Source organism: Mya arenaria, chromosome 17, assembly GCF_026914265.1.
Source record: "Mya arenaria isolate MELC-2E11 chromosome 17, ASM2691426v1".
Lineage (NCBI taxonomy): Eukaryota > Metazoa > Mollusca > Bivalvia > Myida > Myidae > Mya > Mya arenaria.
Genome location: NC_069138.1, coordinates 26850640 through 26870382, shown reverse-complemented (window position 1 = coordinate 26870382; position 19743 = coordinate 26850640). Strand labels below are relative to the sequence as shown.

Below are 19743 nucleotides of genomic sequence, written 5' to 3'. Positions count from 1 at the left end.
GGTAAGAAAAAACACGGCAAACGAACTTCTCACAGAAATACAAGCCTGGCAAAACATTGGTAACATAATTTGGCCTTAAGTCCAATCTATTTTCCCCCTGTATTTTTTATTTCAACAAATGCAGCATCTCTTTCAGACATATTGGACAGCAGTTTTAAATACTCAAATTTAAGAGAAAAAACCCTCTTTACTTACATTACTACGGACCTCGGCCAAATCATGACTAATATAAATGAGATTTATGGCGGCGTCTTAAAGGCGTTACCCTATTAATTAGATAGTACATCTAATTTGACACTTAAGATGTCGATTACGGTCACATGTTATCTAAGTAATGCCACCGCTTTACAACATAACAAACTGGCCTAGAATAAATTGTACCAATTGGATTGGTTTTTATTACTGGCAATAAAAGACATGATATATACACACAAGCGAACGATAATCGAACGATCAATGCAATACGATCAGAGGTCCTGGGTGATTACGTACATAGATCCTAAAATTAAAATATTATAATATACTAGTACTCCTATTTTTTAAGTATTTCTGTTGTTGTTTTTTTGAAAAGGAGCACAGAGGGCATACCTCGTAAACTATTAAAGTCAAGAGTTCTGCGTCTCGTTATTCAAGTGCGGATTGTCTCCGGTAACATGCGTACCAAGTTTCATTTGAATACCTTGAACGGGTTTTGAGTTAAGGTCAAGGTAAAAGGTTTTGAACAACAACGAAGCCGATGACAACGATGACAACGACACCAAGCCTCTGACAACACCTCAACAACGACGACAACGATGACAATGACACCAAGCCTCTGACAACACCTCGACAACGACGACAACGACACCAAGCCTCTGACAACACCTCGACAACGACGGCAACGATGACAACGACACCAAGGTACTGACAACACCTCGAAAACGACGACATCGATGACAACGCCACCAAGGTACTGACAACACCTCGACAACGACGACAATGATACCAAGGGTCTGACAACACCTCGACAACGACGCCAATGATGACAACGACACCAAAGGCGTGACAATACCTCGAAAACGACGATATCGACACCAAGACTCTGACAACACTTCGACATCGACACGAAGGCTTTGACAATGCCTCGATTTTTTCTCTCGAAATATGCTTGGACTTGTTACAGTCATCGTAATGCTTTCTTTACAAGGGCATCCATTCAATGATTTTGTCATGCAAAAAAAGGAAGTAATGTGAATACAACACTTATTGCATTAAAATAACATAACAAAAGACAAAAGAGGGTGTAGCCGACTTTAAAGTGCACAAATGCTTCCACGGGAATATTAAACAAAACGGCTTTGTTACATTTACAAATAAACGGCCACTACACAAGGGCGTAACTTCGATGGTTTAAGTTCTTTTGTTAAAACTTAATTGAATAAAATAGAGCATAACATATCTGTTTGTGCTATAATTGTATTTATTTATTGTTTTAAATAAAATTGATGTGCGTATAAATTGTTATCAACTTGTTGCCGAGTCATAACGAAAAGTTAAGTGAACTTTCAATAACAGTCAGGGTTTTTTATGTTCATTGATGATTACTTACAAAAAAACAGAAGAAGAAAAATGGGCAAAATGGTAAAAATCAAAAATGCCGAAATTGCTTTAACATGTGATGTCATAGTAAAATTGACATAAAATATGCTGAGAAAAGTGCATTATGAAGTCAAAACTATATTATAAGATATACGCTTCCATACTATTTAACTAGCAAAAAGCAAAGGTTACTTCTCACCAACCATGAACAACTGAAAAAAAAACATTACTCTGAAAATGAAATGGACTTTCGAATTACCACTGTAATACAAGTAAAATAATCTACTCAGCAAAATGTTACGATATCATTATTGGCACATGGTGCATAACATTCGGTGCAATTCAATTTTCTGATACAACTGTTTTCTTTTCCAAATTAAACATTTTCGCCCAAAATCAAATATTTACACTGGGCAAAGCCCTCGGCTGCCAACAAATAGGTTTTTTTTTTGCAATCTCGCACACACGCAGTGATGAATAATTTTGGCATTTAAAGTAATTTCAAATAATTACAATACTATCGACTCCGCGTATGTTTGTTTTATATTCCAAATTCAAAAGTAACATAATGCATGATATTTGGCACTTTCATCATTTCTGGGTACTTAAAAAGAACTTGCTCATGTTTTGGCATTAATTTTTACCCGGAAATGCATCTGAAAACACGTATATTAAAACGTGTTTACTCTTTGATACCGAAATGGCAGAAAGAATCGCTTAAAGAATACAAATAAAAATATTCTTGTTTTAGTAGAAAGCGAATCTACATCGGTACAGACAATGAAAAATTAGAAAACTGACAACAAAACCTCACGCCCACAAGGACTCACACGCAATCACAAGGATAACTTTTAAGCCTTTTGTTGAATCGCGTATCTTTCGCTACACAAAATCGTAGACTTCAAAGGCAATATTTGAGTATATATAAACATTTGTTGAAGGGTTCTATCCGTGAGTACCTGAGTTATAGCACTCCTAATGATTTGCCACACATAATTTCGTCATACAAACAAAGTACATTTTACAAGAACATGAGCAAGTCCCTTAAAGACCAAGATAACAATATGCGAAAAAGAAACTTCCCGTATTGAGGGAAAGACCTATAGTATTATAACTTTTGAATCAAATAAGCACACATCAGAAGGAACCCAAGATATTTGACGACGGACCGATCATTTATACCATTAAATTTGCGCTATCACAGATATTCTGTTTTGACAACTTTTTATTTCATTTTTTTTTCTTGAAATGAGCGTATTTATCTGAAAATCAGTGATATAAGACTGCTGACAAAAGATCAGATCACAGTTTTTCACATTTACGTTCGAAAGTTATTGATTTATGGCTAAAATCTATACTAACGCTTAAAGAAAAACTCATAAAACATAAATTTTTGATTATTGATATGAAAACCTGCGACCTGAGTTTTTGGCAGCAGTCTTATATCACTGGTTTCCATGCATTTTCGCAAAAATCGGCTCGGTCCAAGACAAAAATTTAAAAAAATAAATGTAAAAATGCTACAATGGTTCAAAATCACCCCTAGAATTCTTGATGGAACAGCCCTTTATAATCGGCTCGAAAATGTACTGTAAGATACTACTGCGCTCAATATTTACATCTTTATACAAGGCTAATAAATAACACCTTAATTGTCTGAATAAAAGATTGCGGAAAACATAAATTTTCGAGGGTTCGGGTTATTTTTGTCGTGATGTCGAGGGTTGAATTGATTTATCCTGGTTGCTATGAATCAAGTAAGAGCACTTCAAAGCTAACATCTGGATTTTTTAGTATAAAGTACTTGAAGTGAAATATCGACGCTTTTTATTATCAATGGGTTGCAAACGAAACCATATTAAAAACTTTAAGTACTGGATCAAAAGTATACGCCTTTTTAAACAGATTTAAAATTTAACAAATACACCCCTTGACCTGATATCCTAACATGTTTCCAAGAAGTTTGAAATCCTTCCCTTCCTAGATCATGGCCAAGAGTTACTATTTATTACACTGATTCTTCGGAGGAAGAAGGGGAGGACGTCTCTTTTACGACGCCACTGGATCCCCTGGGCACTGGACTACCCAATGCGTGTCTGCCCCTGCTGGAGTGTCAGTTGTGTAATGATGTTGAGCAAAGTGCACAGAGGGAAAACAATCGGCAACTACTTTGCTGCCACAAATTTGTGTTGTCGCTATTGCCGCATCATTTTGTTGTTGCTGTTGTTGTTGTTGTTGGTGGTGGTGATGATGGTGATTATGGTGGTGGTGATGATGCTGGTGGTGGTGGTGGTGGTGGTGGTAGTGATGGTGGTGGTGGTGGTGGTGGTGATGCTGGTGGTGATGCTGGTGGTGGTGGTGGTACTTATCAGGCCGTTGTTCTCGGTGCCGTAAGTGTACTTACTGTTGGCGTTTTCAGCGCCTCATGTTTGAAAAAGAAGCAGAAAAGAGCACTTAGCCACTCTCTTTTATCTTTTTAAAAAACATTTTTTTATTATTATTTACTAAACCAATAACTAAGTAAATGGACGTATGCGCTCAGAACTGAACAACGCTATGCACAGTGAAAGTAGAATTTAAGGTATTCCTTCTAAATTATTATGCATAACACGATAGGCCTACATCCCAGTAAAATGTAACCCAACCCTGTCAAAACTGACTGAAGGTGCAAATAAATGCTTTAAACAAATACAAGTCATGACCTTAATTTTTATTTCAGCGACAGTTTTGCGCAAATGATCTTGTATTTTGTAACATTGGACACTGTAAATTGCACTTTTCCCTGCATTTAATTACAAAAGAAGTCGCCCCATCTGGTATTCAAACAACCCGTGCCTGGTAATTTGATCATTGGCCAATTTTTTTATTCATTTAATTTTATTGCGCTTTTGCACGCATCGTTATGTCAAAGTGGATAACGCCCTTTTCCGACTCAGTTGATTTGAATTTTAAAGTCGGTTATTAAAATACTGTGGTTTACCGTCCATATGCACTTATACGTGTCAGAAAGTAGGAACATAAACATCAAACTGCAAATTTGATAAGTGTATAGGAACTTATTTTTCGAACCCTTTTCTATTTAAAAACATAAAATATTATTGATAACGAGAAGGCATCGATATATTTAGGAACAGTTTCGCCTTATTAAAGAAAAAGTTGAGTCCAGAGATCAAGTGAAATCATGAACCGATTTAGGGGAAATATGATATAGCCTTTAAACGTTTTTAATGGAAGTGGTAAAGTTTTACGGTATCTATGTTTCTTGGTCTCGAACAATTCGAAACGTGAATTATCTTTTTTAACTAGATTTGCAGCACACTTTTGCAGCGTAACATCATAAATAAGATACATTACATTACCATCCAAATTTTAAAAAGTCCAAAGAAATAGTTTCACATCCTTTAAAAAACAGGTAGGGTAGGTAGGCTTTTTTATTATCTTTATATAAGAACGAAATTGTCATAATTTGAGAATGGTGTTAAAGTAATATTCTGTATAAAGCTTTAAACGTGTTTACCTACATTTTAAAACACACGCAATTTTAACCTACATATTAATACACACACTTTTTCTTTTCCTTTTTACCAACTTACTATAAAAACGGTAGGGTCGGCGCCTATTTCGTAGGTAGGGTCGGGTAACCCGAACCAAATTTCATTTCTTAGGCCAAAAATACATGCACGCCTGCATGCAACTGACCTTTTAAAGCGTAACCTTTTACAACACCTTATTTTTATGTATCACTAAGTTTATCATGTCCCGCAGTCATAATAACCAATTTTCGTTTTAAATGCATTAGCATTTTAATACATTCTAATGTGAAACAATTTCCAGCGTCAGCGAATCGTGCAAATTGTTCAAGGACCAGGACTGGGTGTGTCGTTATCTTGTTCGACTTCAGTTTTCATGAATAGAACGAGAACGATGTGTAAAACATATCTGCTTACGAATTCTTAACTGACAGAAAACTCCGCTCTCTATCCATTGAAAACAAATTCAGTTAGGAACGCCCTTACATTAAACATGTCATAATGCGTCCAAAAAACGGAGCCGGAAAAAAATATGTTACCATGGATATATTAGTACGCGTAGCTGTTTATCCTCATTGTATGTGTTTCTTTGTTTTTCAGCAATTATATATTTCAAGGTTGAACTGCCTGTTTGAAGTTAAGTTCACGTAACATTAACGAGGTTTTTCAACCACATTTAAAACCTTATGTTGGAGCATAACTTTGATAAATCGAATGAGTTGATAGAATTAACTCAGCGCAAAGAGTTAGTGAACGTGAAACGAAACAAGAACAAACAATTCAACTATCAGTCATCTAGTTATACAAGTTTATCGACGTCAATTTCACGTTAGTTCAGAACGCTTCCATGCGCACTAATACCGCGATGCTACAGATAATGTCGTGATACGAACTAACATAAAAGTCTACTTTACGGTAATATCAGTGCATGAAAAGTTTATAAAACTGTTCTGATTTTTTGGAATTATTTTCACCGCCTGTGCCTTGCAAATTGGGAACATAAGCTGGTTTTTTGAAGAACACAAAAACAGGCCAAAATATCTAATAGCTTGTACAATGGCAAATAGACATGTTTTAACTTTCTTTATGCATACATTATTCGTTGAAAAGAGTAAGTCATGTTAAGATTTTGTTTATTTTTCAAAAAAATCGTTTTTGTATTGACGTTAACGTATTCTGCAAAAAAAATTGATAATTGGGATTTTTTTATTTTTTTTTTGGAATAATTGAAAAAAAAAAATCGCAAGGGGACACAGCCTCTAGAATGCAGTAAATTGCACCAAAAAACATCACTGAACTACAACGTCTTAAAATAGTTCTACCTATTAAATCATAATCAACATACTGGCGTTTTCAATAGAAACCACATAGGATGATGATGATGGAATAATTGTCTAATGTCACGTCGTTATTTCCGATTACACTGATCAAACCTCTGTTTGTTGGAATGTGATTTATTATTATGCACAAAAAGAAGTTTCAATAGCCGCCTAATACCTATGATTTTATATTTAACACATTTTAAAAAGAAATGTTTGATGTCGAAGAAAGCGAATGCACTATAATTGCATATAAAACAGTTTATATGAATGTAAACTATTTTTCTTAAAACATCTTCAATTAACAAGTACTGAATATGGAACGCCCATATATTGTGGCGCCAGTTTATTTACAAATAATCAACAAACACTTCGTCAAATAAACACTCAAAATGATTACAATTATTTGCAACGATTCGCTTTCAATTGATAACTAAAATGAATTTTAGATCTTAGGAGATGTAATTCTGCAATTCATGCTGTAGAAAGTATGGCATATAAGTATCTTCCATGGCCGAGAGTGTAAGATAGGTTCATTCCGACCCGAGCGTAGGGTGTTTTGCGGAAACGAGGCTTACCGAGTTTCCACAAAACACCCTGCGCGAGGGTCGGGACGAACCTATCTTACACGAGCGGCTATGGTAGATGCTTTTTCTCCCACCTCAGTTAAACAAAATTAAGTAAAAGTAATTTTTTGCTGGAACTCTTTTGTGCTTTGTGAAGATAATTGCGTATGGATATGCGATAGCACGTGGTTGTCATGGATATGCGCGCAATGATCAAGTATATGTTAATAGTCAAATCGGTCTTTTTAAATAGTTCTAAGGAGAATGAAGCATTATTTCTTGAATGGTGCTTGAAAACTGTTTTATGGTGACATTTGAAGCGAGAAATAATTAATTAGCGTTCTAAATATTACCATAAGACAAGATTTCCTTGATGCTACTGACGACAGTCTTCAACAAGGGAAGTAATTACAATGTTGTGACCATTAAAAAAGGAGTTCCATACGGGCATTTTATCTTCGCCCGTGGGCAAGATAAGTATATCTAGCATGGTTAAATTATTGGATCTACTTATCTGAGGTGGGAGAAATTTGGAGCTTTCGCGCATGTTTTTTTTCGAACTGAACGTCGGTGAATACACATCTACCTGATAAGTTACAGCAGCATTAATTTAAAATCCTTTTATTTTCGAAAAAAAAAACAACTACGAAAAAAATCCCACAAGAAATCTAGTTATAACGGTCATTGTCAGTCTGGTCACTTTTCAACCAAAACAGCTATAACGGCTTTTTATAATGTTTTGCTTGTCAATTAGATGTGCCGCACTTCAAACCAACACGACCAATCCGGACTTGAACTAAATAATTAAAACTGTCATATTGCTCCGGCAACTTACCACGGCCGGTTCGCCTCCTGAACCGCTCAAACCAGTCGTTTCGTCCCCACCACTGTTCGAACCAGTTGTCCACGTGATATTGTTGTAGTTGAATATGGCGTACGAATGCTGCCCGTCCGTTATTAGCACCGTTTGGAACGTGTTTCGCTATACAGGTGATTATAACAGATATTTAGACATCAAATATTTGAAAAGATCATTATATACACCTGCACCGAGGACATATGTTCATAATTTTACATCAAAGGTAATACAAACAAATGTTACGCTGTGAGAAACTAATTAATAAACCTGAATCATTAATTGATTTATTATTTTAAAGATTTAATTGATTGTTCATGCGTTTCAGTTACACATACACTTTAAACAATAGCGTTGATGTTTTTTTGTTGTTTTTTTTAAGACGTACGCTGAAAAATGAAAATCCAAAATTATGACGTCACTCAACAGCTAATAAGTCACCTTGGCTGAGACATCTATAAATAACACCTACCTTACTTTTCCCCGTCAACGTAGCGCCGTAAAATCCAACTTGATACCAAGTTACTATTAACACAATTTTCGCTGAAAAATCACCGTCACCCTTAAAATATTTTCTCACATCACGAGAAGCACGATTTAATATGGCAGAATCTGAGCGTTCGTTGTCGACCAATCGGTACACAATGGTTTCATTTAAACCCTTAACGTTTTCGATATCCACATCTGCCCAATACGGGGCCACTAAGGGTACCTCGTTTTGGAATATGGCGCTGTTGAAATTATGAGGTTTGTACGAGGTCAGTTTGTCTTTGAAGGAGATAATGCCGTTGTTGTTCGCCTGAAAATAGACAACAAATAGAAATAAGACAAGGACAAATGTCAGAACGATGGCGCTGTGTTCTCGTTTTTTTAGAAGAAAAGGGACATAATAATTCAAGACTTATTTAGGCATGAGTTATGAGTCTTTCTGCATGTATGTGTCTATTGTCACTGACAACATGCGTACTAGTCTCAGCCTTATGAGAATACGGGTTTTGAGTAAAGAAAAAAGGAATGAATTTTAGAACGACGGAGCAGACGAAGCAAGAGCCACCGCCGACGACACTAAAACTAGCGTAATAAATCGACCTTCCTTCGAGGACCAAAAAAAAAGGGATTCTTTAATATATCCGACAATAGTTCAGCAAAGTGTTTGTCTCATTCTGAAGAAGTTAAAGGTTAAAGGACAGTTTATATGTCATGTTCTTAGATCCAATTAAGACCAATAAGGAATACCAGCCCTGATCGCTTTGAAAAAAATAATCACTTGAACATTTTTTTCAGAGGGAGGCGGGGGGCGTTGGAGGTCCATGCGCTTTCAAATAATATTGTTTTGCAGCTATTGTTTACCTAATGCTATTCGGTGAAAAACATGGGGGGGGGGGGTTCACTCTTGCTTATATTTATACTGCTTTTATATGTTTTGAATTCCGATTGGTTTAACAAAAGTAATCTAGCGTTCACTATGTCAGGGTGATTATGATTGAAATTACGTCACTGAAATTATATCACGACGCACTTTGCAATTTAAGCCAATTAGATTGACATTTTATCATAATCTTTAGAATAAAAGACACAGAACATTTTTTAAATGTCGGTGTAATATCAAACGTATTTCACTCGTCCACACTCGTTGCGCCGCTCGTGAGCATATTGCTCCCTATGAACACACGGTGAAATGAATGTCTTACTTACACCAAAGGTCAGCTCTTTATATACCTTTTTAACAATCATGTTATTTATATCTCGTCTATAAGGACAATAATAAATATATGACAATTTAGTCGGGACTTCAAAAGAATTAATACTCCTAAAGTGACATTATTTGCATAAATATTAAAACCAACTGACCTTAAAAACATTTTTTACCATTTCCGAACATCATACGAGGAAACACAGGCAAACTTTTTGCGGGCAAATAAACATAATAATGTAAATTATATTTAATATACCATAAACCATTTTATACAAAGATGATGTATAGAGCCAAACTAATTCAGCCCTAAAGATTTACTGCCATAAATCGTACAACCATCTCTCCATAAGTCAACCTCAAAATCTCCGGAACATGATTTCTTAACGAAAACAAATGTTGGTATGACAGATTCAGTATACGCCTTTACTGATTTGGCGGATACGGTTTTACTGCGTAACTATTCATTCACATATTTCTCTAGTTAGTTTGTTGACTTTTTGCGTTATTATAAATGAGGTCAAACCAAAGATCTAATTATTTAACACCCCAATTAATATCAGCCTAAAGGTTGGGTTAATGGTCGAATTAAGTTAACGAGAATATCTTTGTGAAACCGTGATATTACATTTGTTTAATAAACTAATTAGTTGGTGTCATTATTTAATGCGGTAGAAACGTAACTGTTTTTGTTTTTTTGCAACATTTAGAATAAAGCAGATGTAAACATCATATCTTAAGAATGCACACATGGGAACATATCAAACCATGAACAAAATATATTTAAAACATATTGCAGGTTTAAGACACAGTTTAGTTTATACATTTAATCGCGATTATAAGGGCAGCTGAACGCTGATATAAATTTATCTCGAGTCCATTTCCTGAGTGGGAACCAGTGCTCTAGTCCTCATTGATAGGCCATGAGAAAGTACCCCTGGTGGAGATCGAACCATCAACATCTTGGATGAAAAGCGCACACCTATACCACTCGACCGCTCTGGTCCGATTTAGTTGCAGTTTCTAACATTGTTCCACGAATTCATTTACAATCATCATCTAGATGCTAAACAAGTTCGTGGTTTAGGTGAAAGTAATGTGTATCATGTTGTCAAGGACAACGTTCAATAACTTACGTGTGGTATATTGGCACTTTTAAGCAAAGAGCGTAGGACAATCAGTCGTACGATCACGAATTTCAATTGAATACAAGGCGTGTTTTTGGAAATGAAAAAATGAACTTTTAAATCTTAACAAACATAGAATCAAACATTTTGTTTCAACATGTTTCTCATAATAATCAAGAACTAAGGATACGAAAAATCGATCATTTATACGATGGGGATATTAATGTGAAAATTGTTGTAATTTATCTAAACGACAGTTACATCGTGGCGTCTTCAATACCAATGACCTCTTAAAATAATCTCGCAAAAAATGTCCTCGCTAAATCAAAGTAACCTACGGTATTTAGCGTGAATATGCTGATACCGCTGATCTAAAGCTACGCCCAAAACACAATTATGTACGCAAAGACAACATCGTCATGGAAATAAATAGATGAGCAGAAATACACATTTTTCCGCTAAGGTTGCAACTCTCTTACAAAGAGTATAAAAAAGTTTAATATAGCTATACAAATCATTAATAGTTTCTAAAAATATCATCACTTATTATCAGACAAAGTTTTTATTTGGCCAGACACCAGCAACTCGGCGATAATGTTTTACTATTAACGTGAGGCCGAGCCAAGTTTGTTTCAGGTCACCGACTTAAAGAGACTTTTTACGTGCATATTGCATATGAAGACGGAACTTTATAGTATGCACTTTAGAACAAACGTCGCTTTAGTTTGTGGCGTATGATATTGCTTTTGTTACCTGTCTTAAGGTTTCAAATGTAAACTTTTTTGTTTTCATTTAAAGCTGCACTCTCACAGATTTACCGTTTTGTCAACTTTTTTTATTTTTGTCTTGGAATGATCAAATTTTTGCAAACTAGTAATATTAAACTGCTAACAAAAGATCAGATATTTTTTTTCATATTTACGTTCGAAAGTTAATGTTTTATGGCTAAAAGTGTTGCTATCGGTTTAAGAAAAATGCATATAACATCAATTTTTGAACTTAAATATTAAAATCTGCGATCTGCTTTTTTGTCAGCAGTCTTATACCAGTAGTTCCATGCACTTTCTCATAAATTTCCTCGTTCCAAGACAAAAAATAAAAAAGTTGTCAAAACGTTCAATCTGTGAAAGTGCAGCTTTAATGATGGTTGAATAACCTAACGGTAGAATTGCATTTAAAATATAGACCGTCGTGAACACTGTAATTGAGAAATGCTTGCAAGAGCATACAACTATCATAAAATGTGGGAAAAGGGGATGCAAAAATATGCTTCAACATACATAAAATATAATTCTGCCTAAGTTACAAAGAACTACAAGCTTCTTTCCCTGCAAAAACTATAAAAGAGGGCGTCGGCGTGAATACGCGAAGATAAAGCCATTCTGTGAACGTTTGAAATAGCTGGCTATAAAGGTTCATGTCCGGAACCGATGCTTGACATTATAATTGTTATATATATATATATATATATGCCTATAACGTTAGTCCTAATACTTATACTAGAAAAATGAATGTATAATTACTAATGAATTGAGTCGAGTTCACATTCCTCCGACGAATGCATTACTGTTTACAGTTTATCGAAGAGATTGTGCACACTGCGCACACTCTATGTAACAAAACTATTACGTTAGTTAATAAGACATTTAATTAATTTTCAAATGGGATCAATATGTAAACAAATATATGACGCTTGTGGGCCCAACAAAGCCTAAAAAGCCGGAAGTGTGTGCCCTTGCCCTTAAGGTTGTGAGTTCGATTCGCCAGTAGGGAATCAAAATGGATCCCAGGGGTGGTATTCATATTCATTGGTCAGTTATTAAAAACAAGTAATCCGATTAGCTACATCGTTCATAGATACAATTAAGACAAATATTAAATACCAGTCCAGTACTGGTTTCTACCCAATAAATGAACAGTGTCATTCTGTTTACTTTCAACGTTCGTGAAAATCGTAGAGACATTAGTATTATCCAATCCTTAGATCTGAAGAGACGACCACGTATCGTTAAGTAAATCATCTTCAACCAATGACCTTGACAGTTGGAACTATTGTTTGCCTAACATTTCAACGTACATAAAAGTCGTCTTCCATTAAATGCAGAAATGTGCTCATAAAAACAACGTCTAAAGAAGTGAGTAAACCAAAAATTCGCTCGCACACTGCTTCTCTTTATCACAATAAATTGTTTAATGGATTAAACATATGATTTAACAGGAGGTATTAATTAATAGCTTGGGTGGGAACCTTGCATCTATTGGTGATAAAAACTAGGTAGCTACAAATAGCTTATTAATGTTATACCGGGCGCACTTAAAAGTTGTAGGACCGCGCCTAGTTCATTGTGTAAGGTAATCCTAACTCGATCTTCGGTTTGTAATAACGATGGCATACATTAATCAGGTCGCTTTCCATAGGTCAACGTCCTGGTATAAAGAGAGTGCATCGTATATCACTGCATTTTATACTGTTATAATTTCATCTGAAAGAAGTATTCATGTCAAATGAGAAAACGATTTAGTTGTTCTTTGCTCTAAGCACTTTATTGTTACATAAGTAATAAAATGTCCCAATGTATGTAATTGTACGAGAATATATTCAGGGCCGAAATTTAGTTTTGTGTAAATAAACAGTTTTTCGTATTACTATCCATTACTTTAATGAATATGCAGCTTCTGTGACTTACTGTAAATTATAGAGAAAGAAACCTTTCAGATGCGGAATTAAGGGGGCATAAGCGCTCCCCAAAAAGACTCCAAGTGAAAAACCTCGTGTTTTTTTCAATATCGCAGAAAAAATATATAAAATACACAAGTATGCACCATTTCAGACTTATTATAGCCAATACTTTTTTAAGGGACGACCCTAAGCCCTCATACCTAAATTATGTATAATTCATTTCGGGGGAAGGGGGCGCAAGTCCAAAGTTGTGCCCTGAAGATGCGCCCTCTTACGCCGAATCTTTGAACCGCCCCTGATACCAATGAAACACTAGGAAGTCATACGTCAAACAAATTTGTAAAACACATACAGAAATAAATAAATCGTCTTAAAGATACGTATAATAAAACTGCTGTTCTGGATCTGTTTTTTCTAGTGTTAACGGTCTATTGAGAGGTTCCTCGTCTGTCTATACCTGGACCCCGCCCTGGAGATATGACGAACGCTGTGGCTTACACTGTTGACTGTTAAATAAGATGTTCTTTGTGAGAAACTATTAAACAAAATTCCAAGCACGTCGTTCATGACTACTGCACGCTCATCTGAACACTTTTTCGACTAGGGAATGCAAATACGAGATGCGGAGCGTGGATACCACCGTCAATGCATACACACGTCTCATCGTACTGACTATTAGACAAGCTCTCCATCATGCGAAACTATTCAACAAAATGCCAAGAGCGTCGTTTTGGAACCATGCACGCCCCTCTTAACTAATGTTTTACTAGAGAATAAGAAAAGTTCGATGTTCTCTTGAAATGGCCCTGATTGTAGTCGTATTCATATAGCAGACATTGGAACTTGTTTTCAAGATGAGCCATGACGTCATCGACACCAATGACAGCAACAAGTTCTACATTAACCCAAAGTTCAATAAATGTTCTAATTTGAATTCTAAGATATTTAAGTGAATGCACGTTTTATTACGTATGTTTCGCTAGCTATTGTTTTCGTTTGTATTTAAAGAGCTTCAGTTCTTTTCTTAAGTACACCCACTGGAAATGACACTTACTTCAAAGCACCATCATAATTAAATGGTCTGAACAAAGGACAAGCATATGCAGAATCAATGCAAGTTTATAATAATCTGCGGTTGAATAACTTGATACTTTCCCATGCTGATATGATAAAGGCGCGGCAGAGTTCAGCCACAATGTTGAACCACTGATTTTCAGCAGGAAGTGAACTGTCTGAAGTTTGAGATCTCTTAAGGCTTTAACGATTTGCGAAACGTTGTTTTTTATCCTCTCTGCAATTAGACTGGTCGATGCTTGCTTATAAGGTTATAAGCTTAGATAATTGTTTCAATTATAAACAGTTTCAGTGCTTTGGTAATAAAATGCAAAATTGCACTTTCTATCTAAGTGTGGCCACAATAATGCGCGTTAAGGGAATTTCTTTAACCTTTGGACTTTCAAAACGAGAATGGTCAAAGACTCTGAAGCAGCTGTTTATATGGACTACTAGTATATCTAAGTGGTACCGGTGTCCGCTTGCGGTTCAAAACATATTGGATTTGATCCCTGCAGATTGTGGTGTCTTTGTGCGCGTATTGTACATGATAATCACAAGAACATGAAGGATTTTAATGTATTAAACTTATATCAATACATCTTTGGCTACTTTCTCCCGATAAATAGTACACGAGTTCGCATTGCACTTTTGTTATTTTTAGAGGCGGCAGGTCCTATTATCCCCAAGTCAAAATGTCCTCATTTTGATAAAACGTCCCCACAAAAAGTAAAACGTCCCAATTTTGGTAAAATATTTTGTCTCAACCAAAAGTCAAAACGTCCCCAACGAAACTGGTTTTGTCAGATCGGGGGCGGTCAGTTTTTAGGTCTCTGTCAAGTACATTCGGAACTCTTCGGCCATTTTATCGAAAACAACCTGGGATGTATTTGGATGGTTTACACACTCAAAAAGTGGTACGTTTAAGTCCGCTGCAAGTAGATCGCGTAGTAATTTTATTTAGCAGTTAAACTTTGTGACTTAACTGTTGAGATTCTTCATTATGTTTGCTTTAATACAATTCAATGACAATAAATTTAAACTTAGATCAATAAATACAGCTCTAAAACACTACATTTAACTAATGATATAATTCAAAATTTTACGAACTACTTCAACAGATGTACCGGCATACATCCGAGGTTGTTTTGATAAAATGGCCGAGGAACTCCGAATGTGTCAAGTAAACAAAAACATCCGCGCACTGACTCGACGTCCTCAAGTCAAAACGTCCCCAATTTGGTCAAACGTCTACGCAAAAAGTCAAAACGTCCCCATTTTTAGTTTAAACGAAACTAGTTTTGTCATGTTTTGCTTTCAAGCCTGTATAATGTAGAGAGTGACTTTTCCTGCCTGCAGCCAGTCTATTTGACAAAATGCATATCTCGGTCTTTATGGGCTCAAAGTGGCATTTCAATGATTCTTTTACAAACAATGAAACAGTTCAACAATAATATGAAATACCCTATCTGCAATAAAATTAAATTGAAACGAAGCAATTGGGCCATTTGTAACCACTTACAGACACACACGATATCAGGACTTTAGTGCCTTAAGTATTGTACAACCGAGCTTAAACATGTGTCAACCAAGTACACTTGCAAAAGGAACAATACAAGCGTATTCACCACTTAATCATGCTCGAGCTTATTGTTGTTTGTTTGTGTGTTGTTCTTTTTTCGTGGGGGGGGGGGGGGTGCGGGGGAGGGGGGTGCACAATACAAGGGCAATCTCGACTAAAATATGCTCGAGCTTATTCGTTGTTGTTGTTTGTTTGTAGTTTGTGTGTTGTTCTTTTTTCTTTGAGTTTGATTTGATTTGATTTAAACATATTTTATTGCATGACGATACATTTACACATTATATGATGATGATAACAACAAAGAAACAGAAACAGTGCAATGTAACAAAGCTTACGTTCATATAAAAAGGACATGCAAAGGGATTGGGCCACGAGTTTTTCCAACATCAGTTACGGCCCTTTCTTTGAGTGGGAGGGGGTTGGGGGGGGCGACGGTTTACCCACAAGGAATAAACATTAAAAATAAATGTCAACTTGACAACTGACCACTCCTGCACGTCCTTCGGATGGAGGGTCACACAGTGAAGTTTATGATCATTGTTTGACTATTGAAATCAACGAGTCTGCCATTTGGCGTTGTAAACTTGACCCTCTGACCATCAGGCGACCATCTCGAGTACATGATCACTAAAGTCCCCCCTCTCTTTATGAAACCAACGGACAAAAAAGGAGAATAGCTATAGAAAAAAAACACATGAAAAATTACGTCTGGATTTCTTTAACTTCCGTTTGATTTAAGACACATTGCTTTGCTACCAATTGCCGGCATATATTTTAAACGAGAGTCTAGTTTGTGTAAATATTGCAATACATGTATATTGATTTTCGGCAAATTTTGTGTTTTAGTTTGATACTTTCGTTGTATACCGTCATTTTACGTGACAAGTACCACACCATTGCAGCACCAACAAAGCGGTCGAATGTGGGACGAAAAGTCTGTGGTACGTCGTATATTTGGGCCATAATGATTGACCATTATACTGTCGAGCATGTCAACGCTAAGCTCTTGATCTTAATTGAAAAAATACAAAACAATATATTAAAGGACTTTGAATTAAAAGTAACCAAGTGAGAAGGACTCGTATATCGATATATTAATCTTTCATAAACTTGACCAACAAGTTCAAGCCCTCCAGTTATCATCTTTTTAAACTTTTCTTCCCTCCTCAAGAAACAATAAACTGATAACAATGATTTACAGTTAAAACAAACCAACGCCTTTATAACAAACAAACCCTCGTTAACCATGATTGAAGACAGCTCATGTGGAGGTTATAGAGGCTATATAGAAGATCAAGCGATTTCTGTTTTATTGTATTTCACCCTGTTTGTCTGATATACGATGATTGAGTTGACGATCCCATCCTTGGTACTTTCGGCAATAGCTCTGTTCTACATTTTGTGTGCAATAAATCATAACACATTCGGAACTCCTCGTTCATTTCCCATCGAAAACAAGCTAGGATGTATAAGGACGGTTTACAAGGTCAGAAATCGGTACTCTCTAACTACGCTGCAAGAAGATCGCGTTGTAATTTCAATTCAGCAGTTAAAATTATGACTTTACGCTAGGATTTTTTATGCAATTTTTCACATTACTAGCAACCGTTTTAAACTTAGATATACAAAATACATGTTAAGATTCTACGAATTATTAATTGTATAATGAGCAATTTAAAACAATCAAATCACAATGGGTCGATTGTTCAGATCTTTGTTCAAGTTAACAACGTTGTTAACCAATCATTGTTAACTTTCATGATGAGCTGATATAATTTTGTTAAACAAGCACATCTTAATCAGTTTAATACTCGAAATGTACCGCAGATCACATGTGTATCCATGAATTTTTCAAAGTATTAACGATTTGTGACAACGTTGTTACCTTTAACAACTATCTGAACAATTTTATTTAAATTGTCACTGACTAACGCCCTGCACAGATTATAAAGTTTAAAATGTATTAAGAAACCGAGTTGAGTTGTTTCCTTATCTTGTGTTGACATCGAGATAAACTATATAGAATGTCGACGAAAAATATAAACTACGTTTTAATAAACATACAGAACTTGGTGACCTAACATTCCAAGCAAAGTCACAGTATGATCTAAGCCAGTTATGCATATCAAGGTCACCGTATTGCTATAATCTTCAGGTAACGTATTATCTCATAGCACCTCTATCCTACCAGGAAGTGAAAACTTGAGGAAGCAAGCGTCCGTCTTACACTGTTTACACAAAGCTTTTCAAACATCACATCTTAAACAACCCCAGACGGCTTAGATAAGCGACCATTGTGTACATGTATGCATGAGTCACCCATTATTAGATAATTCATGTTGGAGGGTATTGCATTGTTAAAGATTTTTAAAATATGACGGATAGATAATATAGATAAAAATCTACATGTTTGTGGGCGCATAATTTACCTATTACCTGTATTGAATGAAAATGCACTAGCAAAATAATAACAATTGACTATATGAAATATAATGGAAATGAACCACATGTCTGTAAATTACGTTGCAAGATTCGAAAAAAGACAACACAAACAATACATAACCAAATTACAGAAGCGTTGCTGCGGTGATTTGGTAGCGAGTGGGTAGCGGACCGAATTTAGAGGCGCTAAAAGTTCGGTAGCGACCTTACTTGATGGACCTTATTCGATGGAAGGGAACATTTGACACGTTCACGGTCCTGCAATGGGACGTATTATGGCTGTTTTTGAAAACATTATTAATTACACCATCTTCAAACATGAGCATTGTTACCTTGATGACGGAATCACATTTGTGTTAGATTGAAAAATGATGGCGCTTCTAAAGCTGCTGCTGTTGCTGGTAATGCTGGTTGTCGCCATCGGCCCAGTCGTTGTTTAATAACCTTCACCCATTGTTATGACTTCCGTTTTTTGGCCAGTCAGCGTGTCGATATCAACTAGGTTTAGTATAAGATATACTAAACTCCGAAGGCCTACAGTCAGTACCAAAATGCGTCGCAACAAAAACACGGCGTAGCATCGATATCCAATGCAATGATAGGACGAGACTTTGCCAGATGTTTGATCATACGAGGGAATCTATTATCTATCTGGGTTTTTTAAGTTGTGCTTTATGATGCTGTGTTTATGTTGTTGTTTTTGTTGTTTTGTTCTTGGGTTGAGGAATAGGGATGTTAGATAAACAGTATCCACAAACTCGCACATTTTTCGTCTTTCGTCCCTGATGGGCTACGTTTCAAGAAAGATCGTCAAGATCGTAAATTTCCAGGCGTAAGCCCATTTTGGGCGTAAATTGCGTTTCTATAAAACTATATCGTAAGGACATTTATCGTATATATCCCCGGGTGTAATGTTTACGACTAAGGCATCTTATTATAACGAGCCCCAATTTTTCAGGGTTTTGTCGCATTTCAACTTTGCAAGCCTATGGAAACGCAGTTATCGCAAAAAAAGAATTCGCTTACTTTGCAAACATAAATAGCTCAGCGTTAGGTAAGAACGGATAAAAAGATAGGTGTACCCGTTTTCTAAATTACTGAAATTGTCGAGCAAATTAGTTAAATTGCAACCGGTGAGCATCAGTAAAATTGCCTCGGCGGCAAATATCAACCAATTTCCAGCCGTCACTTCAACAGGTAATTTATTCTGGAGTATTTGCATATAGTTTAGAAATACGCCTAAATAAATTGGCAACATTTGTAAACGTTGTTTTTCTCTCTCTGTTTTATTAACTTTGAGCATGGGTTAATTGGTAC

The 19743-nt window shown here is 35.9% G+C and overlaps 1 protein-coding gene across 1 annotated transcript in view; it reads right to left on the bottom strand.

Moving 5' to 3' along the window:
* Positions 1-19743, bottom strand: part of LOC128224020 (sushi domain-containing protein 2-like) — a 60769-nt gene that overhangs the window by 24429 nt on the left and 16597 nt on the right. Inside the window, exons 3-4 of the mRNA XM_052933615.1 lie at positions 8322-8648; positions 7829-7975 (exon numbers count right to left, since the gene is read on the bottom strand). Of these exons, the coding sequence (XP_052789575.1) occupies positions 7829-7975; positions 8322-8648 (474 nt within the window). The remainder of the gene's footprint in view (positions 1-7828; positions 7976-8321; positions 8649-19743) is intronic.